The sequence below is a fragment of the Oreochromis niloticus genome, linkage group LG18 (assembly GCF_001858045.2).
Source record: "Oreochromis niloticus isolate F11D_XX linkage group LG18, O_niloticus_UMD_NMBU, whole genome shotgun sequence".
In the NCBI taxonomy this organism is placed as follows: domain Eukaryota; kingdom Metazoa; phylum Chordata; class Actinopteri; order Cichliformes; family Cichlidae; genus Oreochromis; species Oreochromis niloticus.
In genome coordinates, this window is record NC_031982.2 from 31519190 (window position 1) to 31539380 (window position 20191).

General features: G+C 39.8%; 2 protein-coding genes across 3 annotated transcripts in view; both read left to right on the forward strand.

The window, feature by feature from the left end:
• The window catches only part of ranbp9 (RAN binding protein 9), a 30587-nt gene extending 13188 nt beyond the window's left edge, over window positions 1-17399 (forward strand). Inside the window, exons 6-15 of one of the 2 annotated variants that reach the window (XM_005464378.4) lie at window positions 3295-3479; window positions 6876-6988; window positions 7514-7622; window positions 8106-8260; window positions 9586-9739; window positions 10177-10221; window positions 11750-11871; window positions 12045-12196; window positions 13043-13154; window positions 13826-17399. In XM_005464378.4, coding sequence (XP_005464435.1) covers window positions 3295-3479; window positions 6876-6988; window positions 7514-7622; window positions 8106-8260; window positions 9586-9739; window positions 10177-10221; window positions 11750-11871; window positions 12045-12196; window positions 13043-13154; window positions 13826-13956 — 1278 coding nt within the window. In that variant the 3' untranslated portion in view covers window positions 13957-17399. The remainder of the gene's footprint in view (window positions 1-3294; window positions 3480-6875; window positions 6989-7513; window positions 7623-8105; window positions 8261-9585; window positions 9740-10176; window positions 10222-11749; window positions 11872-12044; window positions 12197-13042; window positions 13155-13825) is intronic. The other variant, XM_003459076.5, reaches the window with a different exon arrangement.
• Window positions 1-20191, forward strand: part of LOC109195563 (tripartite motif-containing protein 16) — a 1176058-nt gene that overhangs the window by 1045984 nt on the left and 109883 nt on the right. The gene's annotated exons all lie outside the window — the stretch shown is intronic.

Here is a 20191-nt window from a genome sequence, read left to right on the forward strand (position 1 = left end):
TCAAACTGGAAGGTCTTTCTTCTTCTGTCACATCTGTAGTGCTTGTGGTGTCTGTGTAACCTTTGGCTAAAGTTTCTTTGGCTTTATCCAACCATAAACAGACACTTGAGTGTTCTCTATTAGGAATTTATTATGTGTTTAAAGCAAATGAACTGTACTTTCTGTATTTACGTTATGAAGTTCAGAGGTTCACATTTATTAGGAGGCTTTAACTCAGAGTTGTCAGGTGTTTGACACAGTAAACTGCTTTATATAACACTTTTTGTACTATGGTTTCATTTTTTTCCACAAATGGATGAACAGTGTTACATTAGTAAAGCATCTAGTGCAGGTTGTAGGCCTTGAATGTGGGGGAGAAAAGCAGAACGTAGAAAAATAGAAAAACGGCAAAACAAAGCACAGATTTAAAAAATGATATAAATTGATATTAGCAGGAATATCTTTACTGTGTATACAAAGCTTCTTATGTGGCACTGATTACGTTATCTATTTATTTTATTAGTTGGACCAAAAAAATTAAACGGAAGACTCCTAAATTTGAATCTCGGGGACAATTCTCAAAGTAGAAAGAAGCTTTTTAAAACAAAGTCAGCAGACTTTATAAGCTTTTTTTTTTTCTTCCCCTCACTGAATTGACTCCTGGTGACAGTTAATTTGATAATGCTTCAAAGTAGCTGCTTAATAAATGTCTGAAGAAAGTTTTTTTTTTTTTTTTTTAAAAGTTTCTTTTAAGCTGCTGTAAACTTGCTTTTTGTTTTAGATCTTCCATCAGAGTCATGTTGACACATTTTCTGCTTTCATTTAGTGGGAAAAACAGCTTGAAAGTTTAAAAACTATTTACAGTGGACTTGTTCTTTCTGTCTGTAACCTATTACAGTGGCAAATTCACATATTAAACATGACCAAAGTTCTAACGATGACATAAGTGTATGAGCCAAACGCTCAGCCTTCTTTTTTGTTTTTTCCTACTCTTTGCTGTGTATTGTGTCAGACAGAGGAGATAACTGTAATATTGCGATCTTGGGCACAGAAGCCCCAACCTCCTGCCGTTTAAAACTTCTGTTTGTAAGCGGCAGCGAACTACAAATGGTTTGCCCCAAAGGGGGAGGAGCTAAAATGTTTTGTTGCGTTTGTTTTGTTCTTTTTTTCCCCAGACAGGAAGGTGAGCTGAAGAGCTGCACCAAGAACGTCCAAATATATGGAGCTAGACTTGAGAATAATGGCCCACTTTTTCAAATGGAACCAGAGTTTTGAGTACTCCTTTGTTTCTTAACAAGGCGACACGGTCAGCTCCTATTCTCCGTTATGTGAACGACTCCCACACCCACTGGATCTTGATTCCAGTGGGATTCATGCATACGTTACCAGAGTTGGGATGTTGAGGGAGACACTTGTTGCTTGGTTCGTAGCAAATGAAAACGGGTGCCGGCTGTTTTTGAAGAAGAAAAATAAGAGTCTTAGCTAAAACAATAATCCATTGAGCAGCCAAACAGACTTGGATGTGAGCCAGACATTCATGTTCTTCCAGAGCTGTGCAGTGAAGTGCGTCACCTCGATGCAGCTGACCTTTCTGGTTATTGAACCATGACAAAGACAACTCTGAGAGACACACACGGCTTTGTACTGCTGTTCTTATGTGGGCTGTTACAAGTGGTGTTATTCCCAACTCCTAGCCTAAATCTAACTAAAAAAAGTTTAGCATTTTTTTTTTAAGTTTTTGTTATTTGTCTTTTTTTTTTTTTTTTTTTGGTTAATTTTGGTATTTCGGTATTAAGGACACTTGCAGTGATCCAAACACAACACAGTGAATGTGCCTTGCCACCAGTCACCACTGCCTCTGATTAAACCAGAGCTCTGGTGATTGGTAGATTAGTAGAACAGTACAACCAGATATGCAAATCTTAAGTGTTTTTCATTTAAAACTGTCTGATCACTGTCTGTCTCATCAGGGATTTAAATTTAAAAAAACCCCCAACTTTTTAAAACTGTTTTTGGTCCAAAGTTAGCAAACCTTTCAGTGGCTTTTTGTCACAGATGACTAATTTTGTACATGCAGTTGTTATGGCTGTGTGATAAGTGAAATTTAACTCTGGTGCTGCTTCAAAATAAGTGCCCAGAGACATTTTAAAATGCTAGCTGAGTGAGACTTGTTTCTGAAAAAAGCCTTTGGCTGTAATAATTGAGCTTCATTGCTTTCAGTGCTCCCTTACTTTCTACTTTCTATTCACCAGTACTCATGTATAGTGTTGTTGCTCATTAAATCATAATCACTAATGAAATCATACAAACAGTTTGGATTATGTCATGTTTGAGTGTAGACTCTTCCTTGTTTAACATCAGTAGTTTTCCAAAACTGTGTATTAGGGAGCTGCGCTGTTAGCACGTGGGATTGCTGTTTCCTTGGTCTGAAAAACAAATGAGGTTTTTAATTAGTTACAGTTACAGAAGTTACAGGTAATGACAGGAAAAAGCTGAAAATTAAAATGGGAACTGCTGTTTAGTTTGGGTAGTATATTGGTAGATGTTGCCATAAGATATGCTCCATAGCATCAAATGAGTATTGAACAGCAGTCAAAGATGATCGGCAGAAAATAAACACGGCGACCTTTCAGTGACCGAACCCGTGTTCGTTGGCCAGTTATATTATAATTAAATTGTATTAATTGTTCCCCTTCACAGTTCAATATGCTTCAAATTGTAAGACAAAGAGTACCCACCAGTATTCCTTTATTTATTTATGTCTTCAGTTGAAATTAATTTGCTCTAGGCTGAGTGCGGTAGATGGGACAGAGTCAATATAACAGGACTATTAAGTACTAGTAATGTATTGGAGGACAAACTAAAATAAATAAATAAAAAAAAAATCATAAAATGAAGTGAAATGCCCAATAATCAAAAAAGATCTAAATAAAATGCTTTGTTGGGTTAGAACTAAAAATCAGTTCAATTCTGATGAAGAAGTCAGTTCAGCAATCAGCTGATAGTCATATTATGGTCAGTGAGTGCGATAAGCCCCCCCCCCCCCCCTTTTTTTTTTTTTACGACGCCTGTGAAAACAGGCTGAGCTCTCTGTTCAGAAGATACACCGTCAGCATCCTACCACGTATGAGCTTTGTCAGCTACTAAAATCACATTTTAAGGCGTAATTGCAGACAAAAGCTTATTTCCTGAGATTTTCCGTTTTCCTGTTTTTACCCTTCATTGTTTCTTCCTGTTTTGATTAATTGTCCAGATTGCATTCCAGACTCTGTTTCCTCTATCACTCTTACCTCTCTTTATCGCTCCCTGCTGCAGCCTAACTTGTACCCGACCGTGGGCCTTCAGACTCCAGGGGAGGTGGTGGATGCAAACTTCGGGCAGCACCCATTCGTGTTTGACATTGAAGACTACATGAGGGAATGGAGGACAAAAATTCAGGCCCAGATCGACCGCTTCCCCATCGGAGAGCGCGAGGGCGAGTGGCAGTCCATGATCCAGAAGTAAGAGAGTTAAAAGGCTCAAATTATTTTCATGTAGTTTAAGCTAAGTACATTTATGGTTTTTTTAAACTATGGAATATTAGACTTGGCATGCTTTGTTCACTTATAATGATGTCTGCCCAGTGATAAGGTGCCATGGAGATGACTTCTTAAGAATAACCTAGAAATTGACTTCAGTCTGCTTCCGTCAGGAAAAAAAATAGCTGTGAAAATTGTGGAAAACAAACTTTGCAGGAAATGAAAGATTTTGATATGTTCATTTTAAAAAGCTGTTTTTTATTTATTTTATTATTTTTTTTATTTTGTATTTTTTTCAGCCAGATCGTCTCCAAATAGATGTCTCTATTATGATTTCTGAAGTTTAAGTACAAGTAGGAGAAGTGAAAAGTTAATCTGCGGATGTTTCTTATACCAAAGTTTTATCCATGTGAGGTCACCACCACTTGGCTCCTAACGTGTGGGTGAGCCATGCTGAATGTCCTGAGATCTTCCACACATTAGAGCAAAAGGGGACTAACCTGACCTATTTAAGGCTCATGGGGAACAGTATTATAATGTTCAGTTTCTTTGTTGTACAGGATTATCAAATCTCAAATTTTTTCTGCAAATTTAACAATTTTATCAGGATACAGAATAGCAAGCCTTAATCAACAAATTTAATATCTGATACGAGTGGGTGGATGATTTTCTAGCCCACTGAAATAGAGACCTTTTTGTTTAGCACAATTTTACTGGTTTGCTTATTAAAATCCATACATGCTTATGAATGTGTGGATTAAAGGACTTTCAAGGTTAAGTACATTTGTACAGATTTGACATAAAATTTGGCACTTTAACTCTCACTTCTGCTTAACTGCTTCATGTAATGTGGCAGAGCTAGTTGTAGCAGACATGGAAAGCCATACGGAGAGTTATTACCATCATTACGCCACATTTCACAGCTGATTGGATTTTAAGAAGACCTTAAATGGTTGAAAGTTCTGGTTGTTTCAGTAGTACCAGCAGGACATTGACCAGATGGAGGAGAAGGGAGTACTTGACCTTGTGACCTCAAGGTATTCTTCTGCATAAAACCAGCTGCCTGCTTCTCCTAGGTTAACGCCTTTGCAGGGTCTAAGCATTGGCTATTTTTATATACTTTAAAAAATGTATCCTATTGTTTGAGCTGTTTTTTCAAAGATAAAGTTAATAAATAATTAAACGTTGTAACATAAAATAACTCTTACTTCTGTTTTTCTGTTCAGCTAGCAATGCTGGTGTGGGTCCATGAATGACTTGTTCGAAGTATAAAGTTCCTCTTGGTTCAAATGGGTGTGAAAGTGTGTGTTTTACAAGTTGTATAGACGCAGTTAACTGCTTATCTACTGACAGAGTTATGGTGACTGCAGTAGGTCTCACACAGTGTTCATGTCACACAGACACACACTCAGGCCTGCTATCTGACTGTTTTAACAGTACATTAATCATTTACTCATTCATGCTCACATGAACAGGAGACAGCTGACCAGAAATTTACATTCATGTTGGATCCAGAGCTTTTGATCAGTTATTGTAGACTGAACAGTGTTCATCTTGTATTGGCTAAATGTAAAAGTCTTAGAGGGATGCTGTAGGTGACAGGACTACTACTAACATGAAGAGCATCAAGGCCCAGATGGATTGTTCCTCATCGAAGAGCTGGAGCTGTGATCCAGAAAGGAAAGATGCAGGGCTTGGTTTCCCTTCATGCTGTGGCCTGGCAGGATTAGCTCTCTGTTGCTATGATTACTTGTCCTGAATGGATTTAAACTCCATTTGATGGGGATTGGAGTTGGGGGTGGGATTGAATAAAGGGACTTATTGCCTTTATCCAGATGTCGCCTCACAGGCAGGAATAGAACCAGGAAGTTTCTGATCTCACACCAGTGCAGTGTATTGTCTGTGTGGAACAATGGTAGCATGATGATCAGCCGGTGAGAGTGGCAATGTCTCGTCATATAACGGCCTGGGTTTGAGGCCTGAAGCATGAAGTTTGGTTTAGCTCTGCTGCACTGAGGGAACTCCTCATCGACATAGTACTGGGATGTTTGGGTTTAGCCGTGCCTCTAATTTGATTAATGAAAAATCAGACACATACACTCAAAAAACATACCATGCTCATATTCATCTGCATATTTTTATTCTTGAACTCTGCCAGAGTAGCTTTGCATTATTCACATTTCAAAATAATCCTTGTGTATATTATCCTGGTCCTTGCGGTAGCACCTGGAAACTCTTTCTATTGTCTGCTCTGGACAAACAGAATTTGAAGAGTAGGTGAGCAAGGCTTCTGTGCCTCAGATGACCACGTAAGGATGTCCCCTTTTTTTTGACAGAGCTAAGAATAAATAATTTAAAAAAAGAACTGTCCAAAACGGAGCATTTAGAGCAGTCTGAATCCTGAACTTATGCCTCACAGGGATTTCTTGGGCATACACTGACCTCATTTAAAATATTGGCCATGTTTAAAATGGGCACTGATCATTGTAACAAATTTATATCTGACAGAAAATAAGAAAAACATAGTGGGTCACCTTTAAAGGGCCATTCTGTCTAATGAGACTTAAGTGTTTGTAATTTGAAGTTAGTCTTTCAGGTTTGTGAACATTAGAGAAGTAAAGAGTGGTCAGATGAAGAAAGTGGATCGGCCAACAGCTGAACACACTTGGAAGTGAAAACAAACATGAACTGACTTTCGTTTGTGAGGCACGGTGTACAGACAGACTTCCTGTTTTAAGTTGACACCCTCCCCTCCCCCTTACCACAATGGTGTGCCCACAGTGGACCCACAGCCCACCGTTTTCCTGTGCAGCGAGGGGTTGTGACTGATTGTGACTTTACCACAAAAGGATCATTTTATTTCCTAGGCTGAGTAATTAACTTGGTGAGCAAAATTATGACATGATAGAAAGAACGGATCAGAGACCAGCGTAGAGTTCAAGAGTTGAAGTTCAGTCTTGACAGCGAAAACAACAAAACAAAACTCAACTTTAGTTTTGTACATGGTAGCTGTTTCAGCTTTTGACTGTCAGCAGACTCTGTTATGCTATTGCTGTGGTCCAAGTTCTGAAATACAACCAGTTCAAGAGAAATTTGTGTAGTGGTGCTGTAGAAATTTGGGTGTGATCAGGCCAAAAACAAAACCTGCTTTATGTCACTTATTGTGGTACATGCCTGTTCAAAATCAACTCGCTTCAACCATTTTTTTATTTTTTATTTTTTTTTCTGTCCTGACTGAAAAGTTCAATTAATGTTACTTCTGCTGAAGCAACATTAACAAATAATGAAAGCAATAAAAACAATAAAAGCACTGTTATTGTAGAAAATCTGCTTCTGCTTTGTCTGATCAGTGTATTTTGGTTTTTGTTGTCTCATCAGGATGGTGGCTTCTTACCTGGTGCACCACAGCTATTGTGCCACAGCTGAAGCCTTCGCCAAATCCACCGATCAGGCCGTGCATGAGGAGCTGGCCTCCATCAAAAACCGGCAGAGTGAGTGCTCCTGTGTTTCTAGATCTATTTCTTACTCCCCATTTTTAAAGTTGACACTGTCAGGGTATGTGCTGTTTTTGTAGATCTAAAAATCATAAAGGAACCAAAATAGTTGGTATGGTTTCTCTCTGCGAGACAGTCAGCCAGCATATGTTGATTTCTAATACACTAAATTCAAGAACTGTATACTGTAAACATCAGTGTATATGATATACACATTTTTGCCCATACAAACTGTACTTGAACAGGAGCCTGATCATCAGAAACCATAAGGGAGAAGTGACACAGTAACATTGGGTCGTATAGGGGGTTTTTTGTGGGTTGTTTTTTTTGTTTTGTTTTTTTTTTTTTGTTTGTTTGTTTGTTTTCTTTCAAAGATGCAAAGATGCAACAATGTATCTGAGTGCATCTACAGGCAGAGTAAACCTAAAAGATGTTGGGATGACCCTCCCTTCTTACTGGAGGTGGAGGTTGTTAACGGTAGCATTCAAAACCTTCATGTGTGATTTCACTGTTGGTTTGTAGAGATCCAGAAGCTGGTGTTGTCAGGTAGAATGGGTGAAGCCATTGAGACCACCCAGCAGCTGTACCCCAACCTCCTGGAGAGGAACCCAGACCTTCTCTTCATGCTCAAGTAAGAACATGGTTGCATATAAAATGTATGTTTTACATGTTTACACTTCTTTTGTTTGTTTTATTTTTTTATTTAGATGGATAACATTATTGGAAAAGTTAACAAAGCCATAATCTAAACCCTTTTATCTGTCACTCACCCTCACACAGCCTCACTATAGACAGTGAATTATTTGATAATTATATTTAAAGAAAAAGGGGTAAGATATCCCTTAAGATAAGAGTTCCTCTATTGCTTTGAAAATGGCTTCACTCACTGCCCAACTTGGATGGAATCAAACATTCTGCTTTCCTTTAATTCTCTAAGCTTTTTTTTATCTGTCCTCCTGTCTTTACATCCCTTTCTTCATTTCCTATATTTCCATTTGTTTTGCTCTGTGTGCTTTTTCACCTTATTCCACCTCTTTATTTTCATACCATCCTTCCTTCCCCTTCTGTTTTTCTCCCTTTTAATCTTTCCTCACCTCTTCCCATCTTTCCCCAGGGTGAGACAGTTCATAGAGATGGTGAACGGGACAGACAGCGAGGTGAGATGTCTGGGAGGTCGCAGCCCAAAGTCTCAGGACAGTTACCCCGGGTCACCCCGGCCCTTCAGCAGCCCCAGCCACAAAGCCAGCAGCTCCCAGCCCTACCTCACAGGTACAGTCCAACATTATTCACATCATTCACAGTGTGAAAACTTCACCTATCTTTGGGGGGAAAAGAGGCAAGAGGCAAATAAAAGGGGAAATTTTTTTCTTTCTTCCCCTGACCTAAGCACAAATATTCATCAGCTTACAGACACCATCTCTACACCCATGTTTGAATCTGTGTCTGCAGCACAAACTAAAGCCCACCACATTTTTTTCTCCTCTTGAATGACACAGATATTCCTCTAAAAGCAAGGTGCGACAAAAATACAAAACTGTGTTTATATTACTATTTAATAGAAATGAGTGGATCTCTTGAACCAGTTGTGAGTTGTTCTGCCGTACCCGGTGACCAGCTGATCACTTTCAGCTGTATTTACTGTTACGCTCATTAGCGTGTGCGGCAACTGATTTGTCTCTTCAGGAGCGTTAACTACACATTGCCGTGGTGTTATTGTTTCTTATGCCCTTTAGGCATCTGAAGCAGCATAAATACCTCATTGATTTTTCAATGAAATAAAATGGGGTAGGTAACAGGCTGTGAATGCATTTCTCTTCTTTGTAATGTTGAAGCCCATAAACTGCCAGTGAAGCCTTTTTTTTCCCCTCTCTCTCTTTTTCTTCTTTTTTTTAGTTGCAGTAATAAATGTTAAATATTTAAAATTTATTGGATCCAACTCAACACATTCTGCTCACATCTGCCGGCAGCATTTGTGCAAAGCACACAATAAAAAACTGAACAAATGACTATTAACGTTACTGCCAGTTAGTGCTGTGGAGCTCTTTATTGACAAGATAAGGGGGGAAAAACACTGTATTAAATTAGACTATTGGCTTTCTGTTTTTGTTTTTTACAGCTTTGTGCTGTCACTTTATATCATGACTTGTTAGAGAGAGTGATACAAGATCCTGTAAACTTTTGCTGTTGTGGAGAAGATGTTTCACAATTAAAAGAACAGTAGTTTAATGTGAGTGTCAATTCTATAAACACTATAAACAGTTTAGCCCCAGAGGAACTTATCCAAAGATAAGACTCCAGCAGAAATTAGGAAGGAGTGATGAATGATTTAAATGTATGCGTGCACACAGAGTAGATCTAAATTTGCAAATCAGAGCATTAGCCGTTTTCAGTCATTGTTTGTTTCATTATTATTCAAGAAAAAAATCTTAGATGTTGCTTTGTTTTGTCATTCTTCTGTATGTTTTAAATATATTTATTGGAAATCAGCTGCGAGCAAGCACATCAGAATGGATGCATTACTTCTATTGTGTTTAGTAATTTGAGTTTTGTCTGTCACTTTAAGAACATTTGAAATATGTCAAACTCTTTTGCAGGGTTTGACAGCAACTGCTGTAATGGTGTGACGTCTAATAAGAGCCACAGCTCCTCCCCTCACAGTCATAAGCCCTGCCCCCCGGGCTCTGGCTCCACCCTCCCGGCATCCGACATCAGCCTCAACGGGAGTCGCAGCCAACAGCCGATAACCAGGTATGGAAACAAAGCACTCACACAGCAGTAAAAGCTGCAGGTGCATACCTTTACAATTTGACTTTAAAAGATGTCACATGATGAAATTTACCCTAACTTTTCCTCCACCCCCCAAAATTGTTTTCTTCTACACTAGTTAACAGTAAATTAGACTTTTAATCAAAATAAGCCAGCATCACTTTATAACAGTCATTTATCCATTTTCTTATTCAGCATTGAACAATTATGAATTCATTATTAAATGATAGTAAGTATTTCTTTCTGTAACAAGCATTAAAATTATATTTCCTAATCAGTGGTTATGTATTGTAGTGTTATAAGCGATTTTTTTTTCTCTTTTGATGACAGTGGGACACATTACATCAGTATGCAATATAATAATGTATTTGTAAATTTCCAAATGTTATTGTCATTAGTGAGTCTGTCCTCGTTCTCAGGGGCTCAAGTACTGCTGTTATGTCAAAGCTGCCGGCGTCTCAGAGGTACACGTACAGCATCTGTTGGTGTTGGTCCTGTGAGCCACATGTCATGGCATCCAAACCACAACCTTTTACTAAGGCTAACCAGGCGCCTAGTAATATGAAACTAAACGGCATGTGAAACAAAATGAACTACAGTTTTCACATTCACTCCCCTGCCTGCTTACTCACAAAATCTTTAAGACAAGAACTATGAAAATCAATTTTTACAAGGGCTTCAAAATATTTAGATGCACTAAAAAGATTTATCCAATATTTATTTAACCATTGTTGTTAAACATTATCTTGTGAAGTCACAATAATTGCCCAAATAATGTTCATAGATGGTTCAAAAACCAATTACTAGACATTAAAATGAGTATAATGAGTTTAGTAGTTTTTTTTTTTTTTTTTTTTTTTCCCCTCAAATATTTTTTTAATGAATCTTCATGGCATCACTTCTCTCAGGGACTCAGTCGCATGTCTTACTAATTTGGTTTCCAGCTTTCATTGAGGAGAAATTTCTTCCCTTGAACTTTCTGCGATGTGATTGGATAATTTACCAGATTCGGCAATCTATCAGAAACATGCGCTTTTAGACTTCAGACAGTTATTTTTATTTATGCTGGTTACTATTGGTTATTGGTTATTTTTAATATTCTTCGCTCCACTCAACAGACAGGAGTTTTTTGTTACCTCCTTGTCGAACTAATCTAATGCAGAGAGCAGTGCAGACTAATGGCAGCACGGAATTCACTTCCACAGTTTTTGAACTTAGGAATAAACACAACAATTTAGATAGGTCTAGGTTTTAGACGTTTTATGTGATGAGTATGTTGGTCCCTAGGGAAGGAGTTACTTTAAAAAAGGAAAAATGAGCTATTGTGAATCCTATAGATCAGGGGTGTCGAACTCCAGGCCTCGAGGGCTGGTGTCCTGCGGGTTTTAGATATCACCCTGTTCAACACACCTGAATCAAATGATTAGTTCATTTCCAGGCTTCTGGAGAACTTCAAGACATGTTGAGGAGGTAATTTAGCCATTTAAATCATCTGTGTAGGATCAATCACACATCTAAAACCTGCAGGACACCGGCCCTCGAGGCCTGGAGTTCGACACCTGTGCTATAGATGTTTTAATGTAGAGCTGTTGGTTTTAATTGTGTTGTTCTGTTGTTTATGAGCTTTGTTAGAACTAAGGATGGAAATTGTGTCCGTCCTGTAATGGTTGCATTAATGCTGAAAACTTGCGTAGACAGAAATCACTCAGGAAGCCATAAAAATATTGACAAATAATCAATTTTAAATAGAAGCTGTGCTGGCAGTGGTTTAAAGCACCTTAAGAAAGCTGTTTTTGTGAACTGGTGCTGTATAAATTGAATTTAATTCACTTTATATCAGAGCAGTATAATATTAGTGCCTCCAGTGGTGTGTTAATGCATTCACTTGGCAAGCAAAAGGTTGCTGGTTGGATTCAAGCCAAAAGTAGCTTCTACAAATCAAACAGTATCCACCTGTAGAAGCTGCTGACAGTTTCTTGTGTCTTCTCTCAGTAATGATGTGGATATGGAGGTCGATCACTTCACCAACGGAGTGACAGAATCGTCTTCCAATGGTTTTCTCAACGGCACCTCCAAACACACCACGGAGCCTGATGACTGTGACGCAGATATGGGTGAGTAGAGCGTGTGGAGACATAAGAAACTTCATCTGAGATTTTGGATGTTGCGTTATAGTTCTAGCAGCTTCTTTCTTCTTCTTCAGGATTTCATGCACACATTGTGCATGTCATACAGTGTCACACAGCCTTAAAAACACTTTTCTTTTCATGCTGAATTGACTCTACAGAGGTGGAGTCAGCACAATCTAAGAGGCAGCTGTGCGGCGGAAGCCAGGCGGCCATTGAGAGAATGATCCATTTTGGCAGGGAGCTCCAGAGCATGAGTGAACACCTCCGCCGTGAGTGCGGCAAGAACTCTGCTAACAAGAAGATGCTCAAGGTAACACAGGAATCTCTCAGCTGCTTACTTGGTTTATATTGTTTGTTTTTGTGGGGTCTTTTCACCTTGTGTGTTTGTATTTCAGGCATTTACAGTTGACTTCAATCATTTAAGCCATTTTCTTCACATAAAAAATATGCCTGCCTTTGTACTGTATACTCATAAAAACTTCAGATGTTATCTGTTTGTACTAGCTACCAGTAAAATGCCAAAATGAGCCTCCGGTTCAAATCAAAGGCAATGCCTTTGATTTGAACCGGAGGCTCATTTTTTACATTCTGGTCTCATTTAGAGCAAATTGATGGTGAAGGTGTTCGACTTTCGCATGTACCTACGTTGTTGATCCTAGCATATGAGCATGCAGTCTGTTTTTCAGTGACATCTCGTTCCAGTTAAACAAATTGTGACAGCAACAATAGTTGCCAGAAAACTGCCTCAGTGAAAGGATTAAAAAGCAAATGTCATAGATGGGATTGAGGTTTTGTCATTTAAAATCACAGATAACAGGGCTCACTTTCAATCTCTCCAAAAGGAAATCTATACTAATGACCTCAATGACCTTCAGTATTAACATTTTTTTTTTTTTTTTTTTAAAGGAGAGAAAATGGAAGCTCAAAAACAGATTTTGTGACCTCTGCAGTCAGTCATGATGTAATGTATTAGTTTTAAAATGTACAGTCAGTTCAGTTTTCTTCTTAAAGGAACAGGTCAAACTGGGGGAAAATTCAGTTTGAGCTGAAATGCTACACAAAGAATGTTGAGCTACGGCATGTTATAACAAAGCAGGTGAAACGAAGTGACGGGCTGTGGTGTGATCACTTTCTGCTCTCCCGTCTTCTGCTGCAGGATGCATTCAGCCTGCTGGCCTACTCGGACCCGTGGAACAGCCCAGTCGGATACCAGCTGGACGCCATTCAGAGAGAGCCGGTCTGCTCCACTCTCAACAGTGCAATATTAGGTGGGTCAGCCATGAGCAGTGCATGATCCAGTCTACAGTTTTCAGTTAGCGTTTTTGGATGTAGGAAGATAGAAGAGACTGATGGGGACTGTGGGTAACCAACTCTCAAAAAGAAGCAAAAAAACTCAGATTGTGAGAAATGCTAAAAAACTTCTTTTGCATGTGGGTTGCTGCAGAAATCTTGAGACAGCCAGGCAGCATATCTTAGGGACTGCATACTACCAGGACATGTGTTTAAATCCAGGTGAACTAACCTTAAAGATAAAGGTGTCAGTGCACCTGCTATCCAACTGAAGGCAGAACTGAGCAGGTATTCTCATTCTGAGTGAACTGGAAAAATGTGACTTGCTTCAAAAACACCAGTGATTTTTTGGGGGGTTTGTTTTTGGGGGTTTTAGCCATATATCAAATTGTCTTTGCATGTTGATATGTTGATTCTGATTATCATAGAATTTTTTTAAGCTCAGAAATTCTTTGCAGACATTGTTAAACACAATTTTCCTGCAGATCCCAAAGTTTTTCAATTCATTAATCTGAAAATAAAGCCCTTCAATTAAAATGACTTCCAGATGCTGTATGACTGTCCAACAAGCACTGCACCTACCAATTCCTGATATTACCTGCAGTCACAATTTTTTATTTTTTTTTTTTTCTTTCATTTTTCTTTCCAGAGACTCACAACCTGCCCAAGCAGCCTCCCCTGGCCCAGGCCGTGGGTCAGGCCGCCCAATGCCTCGCCATGATGGCACGAACTGGCAGTGGCTCCTGCGCCTTCGCCTCTGTGGACGATTACCTACACTAGCCCCGTGTGCACGCAGACACACACACACACACACACACACACACACACACACACACACACACACACACTCTCTCCAAGGGCCTGTCCAGAAATGCTTCTTTCCAACTGCTCAGTCAGTGTAGTCCTATTAGCCGAGGAGGCATTCCTCTGCACGCCGTCATAGAAAGTCAACCATCTCACTCGCTTCTGGTTCTCCTGTTGCTGAACGCCGCTGAGGGTCAGAAGACATTTTTGGGCAGATCCTTAGTGACACCACCTCCTTTTCCATCATAAATATGAAATTACACCTCCACCTTCGGTTGGCTCCCCATGCGTCTGCCTCCATCTAACTGACAGTAGCTGACTTTAAAAAATAATCGGGGGGCTGAACTCGTGCGGACGTGCCACAGTCCCCGCATTCCTGGGGGAGGAATTGAACCGGGGGTGGACAGACTGTTAAAAAATATCTCTGGTCAAACATAAATGGGGGGGGGGGCAACAATAAGAAAACAGACGAGTGGCCGCCATGGTTGACCCACCATTAACGTGGTCCCTGTAAACCTGTGGCTTACCAGGCAAACACACACAGAAAACACAAACATACACACACACACAAATAAGCACGGAGGCAAGCTGATGCTGATGCTGGGATTGAAAAGTCCATCTCACCGAGGCTTGCTCAAACTCCGGCCAATGCAACCCTCCGTTATGGCCTCCCCCCCCCCTCCGTAACTCTTCACCCTCCCTGCACCGCCTCCCTCCTGCTACCTTCCACTGACTTCAGGACATCGGCGAAGATATGTGTGACGTACGTGGACTCGGGACTTCAGAGAAGCCAGAGAGAATCTACAGTCTCGACTCAGCGTTCCCTATTTTCAGTCTTTTGTTTAGTTTTTGTTTTTCTTCGGCGAAGTGGGCAGACGTGGGGAGGGGGGGAGGCGGGGTTACCTGGCTCTTGTTTTGTTTAGTTTTTCCAGGTTTACGAGGCATGGTGCAGACGACGATGATTATTCTTATTATTATTCTAATTATCAATATATTAATTATTGTTACTTGCATTCACAGTATATTTGTTGAGCGCCAGCAAGAGCAAGTTCCTCCAACTTATTATAATAAAGGTCCCGATTCCACCGATTACCAGTGACGAGCGTGTGTACATGTTAACGTTTATATATGAATTTAACAAAATAAAATTATATCAATAGAGCGACATATTTAGTTATAGAAATCACTGAAAAAAACAGTCCTTTAATGCTTTGTACTGACACCAGTGACCCCTGAAGTGTGCTGGTTGTTCCCAGTCTGTAAAATTTTCCTGTTTGGTTGAATCCAGGGTTCCTACACAGGTGAAAGTTGACACAAATTCCAGGTCTGGAAAATGCTGGAAAAAACAGGTTTTGAGTTGTAAGAACTTGGCTGCAGATTTTACATGTTGTCCATGAAGTCACTAAAGCTGATCTGAGAGCGTCTTCAGACACTTCTGCTGGATTTTCTATAATGAGTGTGCTGTGTAGGGGCCCTGCTTTGACCTCTGACTGCATTTTATCTGTTACCCTCCCTTCCCCCGTAGTAAACCCTCAGCCACACAAAAGATTTGTTCCAAACATTGTTAATATTTATTTTTGTATCTCTCTATGCTAATCTTTAACCCACAACAAACTCAGGAGCCAAAATATCCTCTTGTTCATCCTTCTCGGTTCAGAAGCAGCTGATTGGCCCCTGTGCCTCTATTGAATGCTGACTCGACTTTTGGTAATTTAAATCAGATGAGAAAAACTGAGCAGGTGTGAAATCGGCCTCTGAGGGAGCTCAGCCATTTAAAGTCAAACTAAAATGTCCTGTCTCCTAAATGAGGGGGAAAAAAAACTATAGTCGCCCCCCCCCCCCCAAAAAAAACAAACAAACAAACAAACAAAAAACTGTGTTTTTGTTTGTTTCCCTGAGTACAGCCATGAAGTCAAAACTGCCCTTAAAAACACAAAAAAAGTAAATCCTCCTTAGATTTAAATGTGGCTGACTTCTACTTCAGGGACTTCTTCCCGTGCACCTTTCAACTGCGTTCAGTGTTGCTGCTTCTGTTACATCACTGTGTTGTGCTCTGCATTGTTGATCCCACATCCCAAATGTCAGGTTCCATCACTCTGACCCCACTTTTATGCTGAAGACCACTGATAATGAGAGCCAAGTCTCTCAGGTTACAGCTCGTGAGAGCGGACGGCAGTTCTCAGTGTAGGAGTCCACAGGGTCCACGCACAAAGCCGTGCGTCGGGTGACCAGCGTGGTCGTGATCACACTGAATGTTTTAATGGATGAACGATGTAAATTGATCCCTCGGAGTGAGACTGTAATCCCTGAGGCAGAACATTTGTACAATTGAAGTGAAATTGTGTGGCATGTGTGCCATCATTCAGCAGCTGGTCGTAGAGTAAATTAGTCAGATTTGATGCCCTGCAACTTCTTATGTGTATCAGAAATGTCAGAATGGGACTTCCAACTGATCTGTGTTTCAGGTAACCCTGGAAACGATCCAGAGGTGCACAACAGGATGACCTTGGATCAGCTACATTTAAATCAGTGATGGTTTTTGTTTTTTATGGGCAGAGCCGCAGAACTTTTTGACCAGAAGTTATATATATTTATATATGCATTAATCTGTATTTTTACCTGAAGATAACCTTATTCATGACCACCTCCACCCCTCATCCTGTGTTAACTTGGCTCCAACTGTCTTTAATCAAACCAGTACCGTCATCAGTGGGTGCTAAAACCTCACCCCCTCTATTTGTATTAATGGTGAGGCTGTTAGTTCAGCTTAAACCATAGAAACAGTAAATACTTCTAACTTGGATAGCAGAAATCTAAATTCTTTTAGTTTTCCTGATGATTACCACCAAATTGCCCCCAGAGCTTTTTTTTTTTTTTTTTTTAACTCAGCAAAATGCTACCAGGGAGTAAATCTATCCAGTTTTTATTTCTGAAGCTCCTGAAAATGCATACAGGTGTTAATTTTTACCCATCACCCCTCAGAGGAGAGCTTTTCTGACCTTCTGGGTTTCAGTTTTATTAACAGAATAGTTTTTTGTTTGTTTGGTTTTTTTGGCCTCTTAGTCTGTAAAGATGTAAAAAAAAAAAAAAAGAAAAAAAAAAAGAAGACTTTAAGAAGAAAAAAAAAAATCCAGAATTGTCACCTGCACTGTGGCTTCCACGTTAAACCAAAATGTATCGCAGCTGTGTGTTTTTTAGGCCTGTGTTCATGCTCGCCACTCGCAGAGAAACAGGAAGGCCGAGGCTTTCGCTTGACACAACATCCATCTTTCCCTCTAGCCCCCCCGGCCCTCACACCCACCCAGGAATCCAGAGTTGGCATTTTTCCTCACGGTGGAACCGAGCTTTCTGTACTTTGGTTTGTTTCTTTTCTTTTCTTTTTCTTTGGATCGCAAGCAGTCACGGCATCGTTTAGAAAACTTCTTAGACAAAGTGTCTGTTGTCTCTTTCTGAGTAAGGTCTGAAACCTATGCATGCCATAGTAAAGTGGTGGTAAGATCAAGTTAGATGTCTCTTATTTTATTCTTTTTGTTTCTCCTTCTTTTAGCCAGTTCACGGTGTATAAGGAAGATGTCAACCAGTAAGTTGTCCACTGCTGACTGTGTGTCCATTTGGAGAAAAAAAATGTGCAATTTGTGTGAGGGTGAAAAGATTTATATTAAAAATGACAAATGATGATGGCACTCGTGTGGATGCTGCATGAGAACTGAAGCAGAAGTTTAAATCGAGTTCAGTTTAATTCAAAATGACATGTTGTTCAAAGATTCTGTTTTAACTCTGGGGTTTCTTGCACTTTTACAATAACTGAAACTGAATTCAGTGAATGAAGCCCAATGACCAGCCTATACCATATTAGTAGAACTGGCGACAGTGGGAAGGAAGAACCACCTTTTAACCCCCTTTGATCATACTTGGGGAGGGCCAGCCATCTACCAGCCCACTGGTAGGGGAGGTGAGGGGGAAATTGTTTTTTTCTCTCTATGCTTTCAATCTTGAAGAGGGAGAGGAAAATAAAGGCATATAAACTCATGGGGAGTGGAGACTGCTCAGTGCATCATGAAAAGTCCCCCAGCAGCCTGAACCTGTAGCATGGAAGGTGCAGGGTTGCCTGACACTTTTAAGGCTAATCTTAAAATAGGGCATTGCTCTCCCAAACTGGGATCTGGTTCCACAGGAACAAGATGCTACACCTCATTCTACCTTTAAAAACCACAAGTCAGCCTGCAGTCTGAGAGCAAAGTGCTCTGATAGGATGTGATACGAGAGCTTCAAGATATGACATATTCCAACTTTTCAAGCCTTTGTATCCGAGAAGGATTCAGAGTTTTGGGCTGAAAATAGTAAAAAAAAAAAAAAAAAATATATATATATATATATATACAGTTAAGCCCATAATTATTCATACCCCTGGCAGATTTTGACTTAAAGTTACTTTTATTCAACTAGCAAGTTATTTTTTGACTGGAAATGACACAGGCGTCTCACAAAAGATAATAAGATGATGTACAAGACGCATCATTGTGGAAAAAAATATTTCTCAGCTTTTATTTACATTTGAGCAAAAAGTATCATGTCCAGAATTATTCATACCCTTTACAAACTGTCACAGTCTCTGGGAAAATCCAAAGTTCCATCCATTCCAAATAGTCAAAGCTGTTCTAAAGCATCCTAATTACCCTGATTAATTGGAAATAGCTGTTTTGATCAACTCAACAGGTGAAAAACAGCAGCTCTCTGCAGGTGGTCTGTGGACATTCATGGCTAAGACAAAGGAACTCAGTGAGGATCTGCAGCTGTGCATTGTGGCTGCTCACAAGTGAGGAATGGGCTACAAGGCCATATCCAAATGTTTTCAAGTTCCAGTGGCTACAGTGCAAAGTATTATTAAAAAATACAAGATGTTCCGCACTGTGGAAAATCTCAGAGGACGTTGTCGGAAGCCAAAAGTGAAACCTGTGCTGGCCAGGAGAATAGTGAGAGAGGTGAAAAAGAATCCAAGGATCACCACCAAGGCCATTCTGGTGAATCTGGGCTCTGCTGGTGGCAATGTCTCAAGGCAGACAGTCCAACGGACACTGTTGGGTTCCACGGATGCAGACCAAGGAAAACGCCACTTCTCCAGGCACTTCTAAGGCATGCAAAAGCTCATTTGGCCTTTGCAAATGCTCATCTGGACAAAGAAGAAGGTTTCTGGTCTTCTGTGTTATGGTCAGATGAAACAAAAGTTGAATTATTTGGTCACAATGATGTTGCCTTCATTTGGCATAAAAATGGAGAAGCCTTCAACCCAAAGAACACCATCCCCACTGTCAAACATGGTGGTGGGAACCTAATGCTTTGGGGGTGTTTTTCAGCCAATGGACCATGGAACCTAATCACAGTAAACAGCACCATGAAAAAAGAGCAATACATGAAGATTCTCAACAACAACATCAGGCAGTCTGCAGAAAAACTTGGCCTTGGGAACCAGTGGACATTTCAGCACGACAATGACCCAAAACATACAGCAAACGTGGTGAAGAAATGGTTAGCAGACACCAACATTAACGTTTTGCAGTGGCCTAGCCAGAGTCCTGACTTGAAACCAATTGAGAATCTGTGGAGGGAGCTAAAGATCAGGGTGATGGCAAGAAGACCCTCCAACCTGAAAGATTTGGAGCTCATTGCTAAAGATGAATGGGCAAAAATGGCTGTGGAGACATGCAAAAAGCTGGTCTGCAATTATAGGAAGCGTTTCATTGCTGTAATAGCCAATAAAGGCTTTTTTCTATTGATTATTGAGAAGGGTATGAATAATTCTGGACATGATACTTTTTGCTAAAATATAAATAAAACCTGAGAAATATTTTTTTCCACAATGATGCCTCTTGTACATCGTCTTATTATCTTTGGGGAGACACCTGTGTCATTTGTGCTCAAAAAAGAACTTGCTTGTTGAACAAAAGTAACTTTAAGTCAAAATTCGGCAGGGGTATGAATAATTATGGGCTTAACTGTATATATATATAAGCTGTGTATGTACATATTTCATGATAAACTACCCATAAATTTGCATATTCACAGTAAAATGTCCATAGATTGGCACTAGAGTTAAAATTATTTTATTGTCTTCTAAAAATTGTCATTTCATATTTCAATTATTTGGATTTTCGATTATTTGAGTGCCATTTTTCCTCTTGTGTCTGAATTAAGTTTAATTACCAAAGAAGCT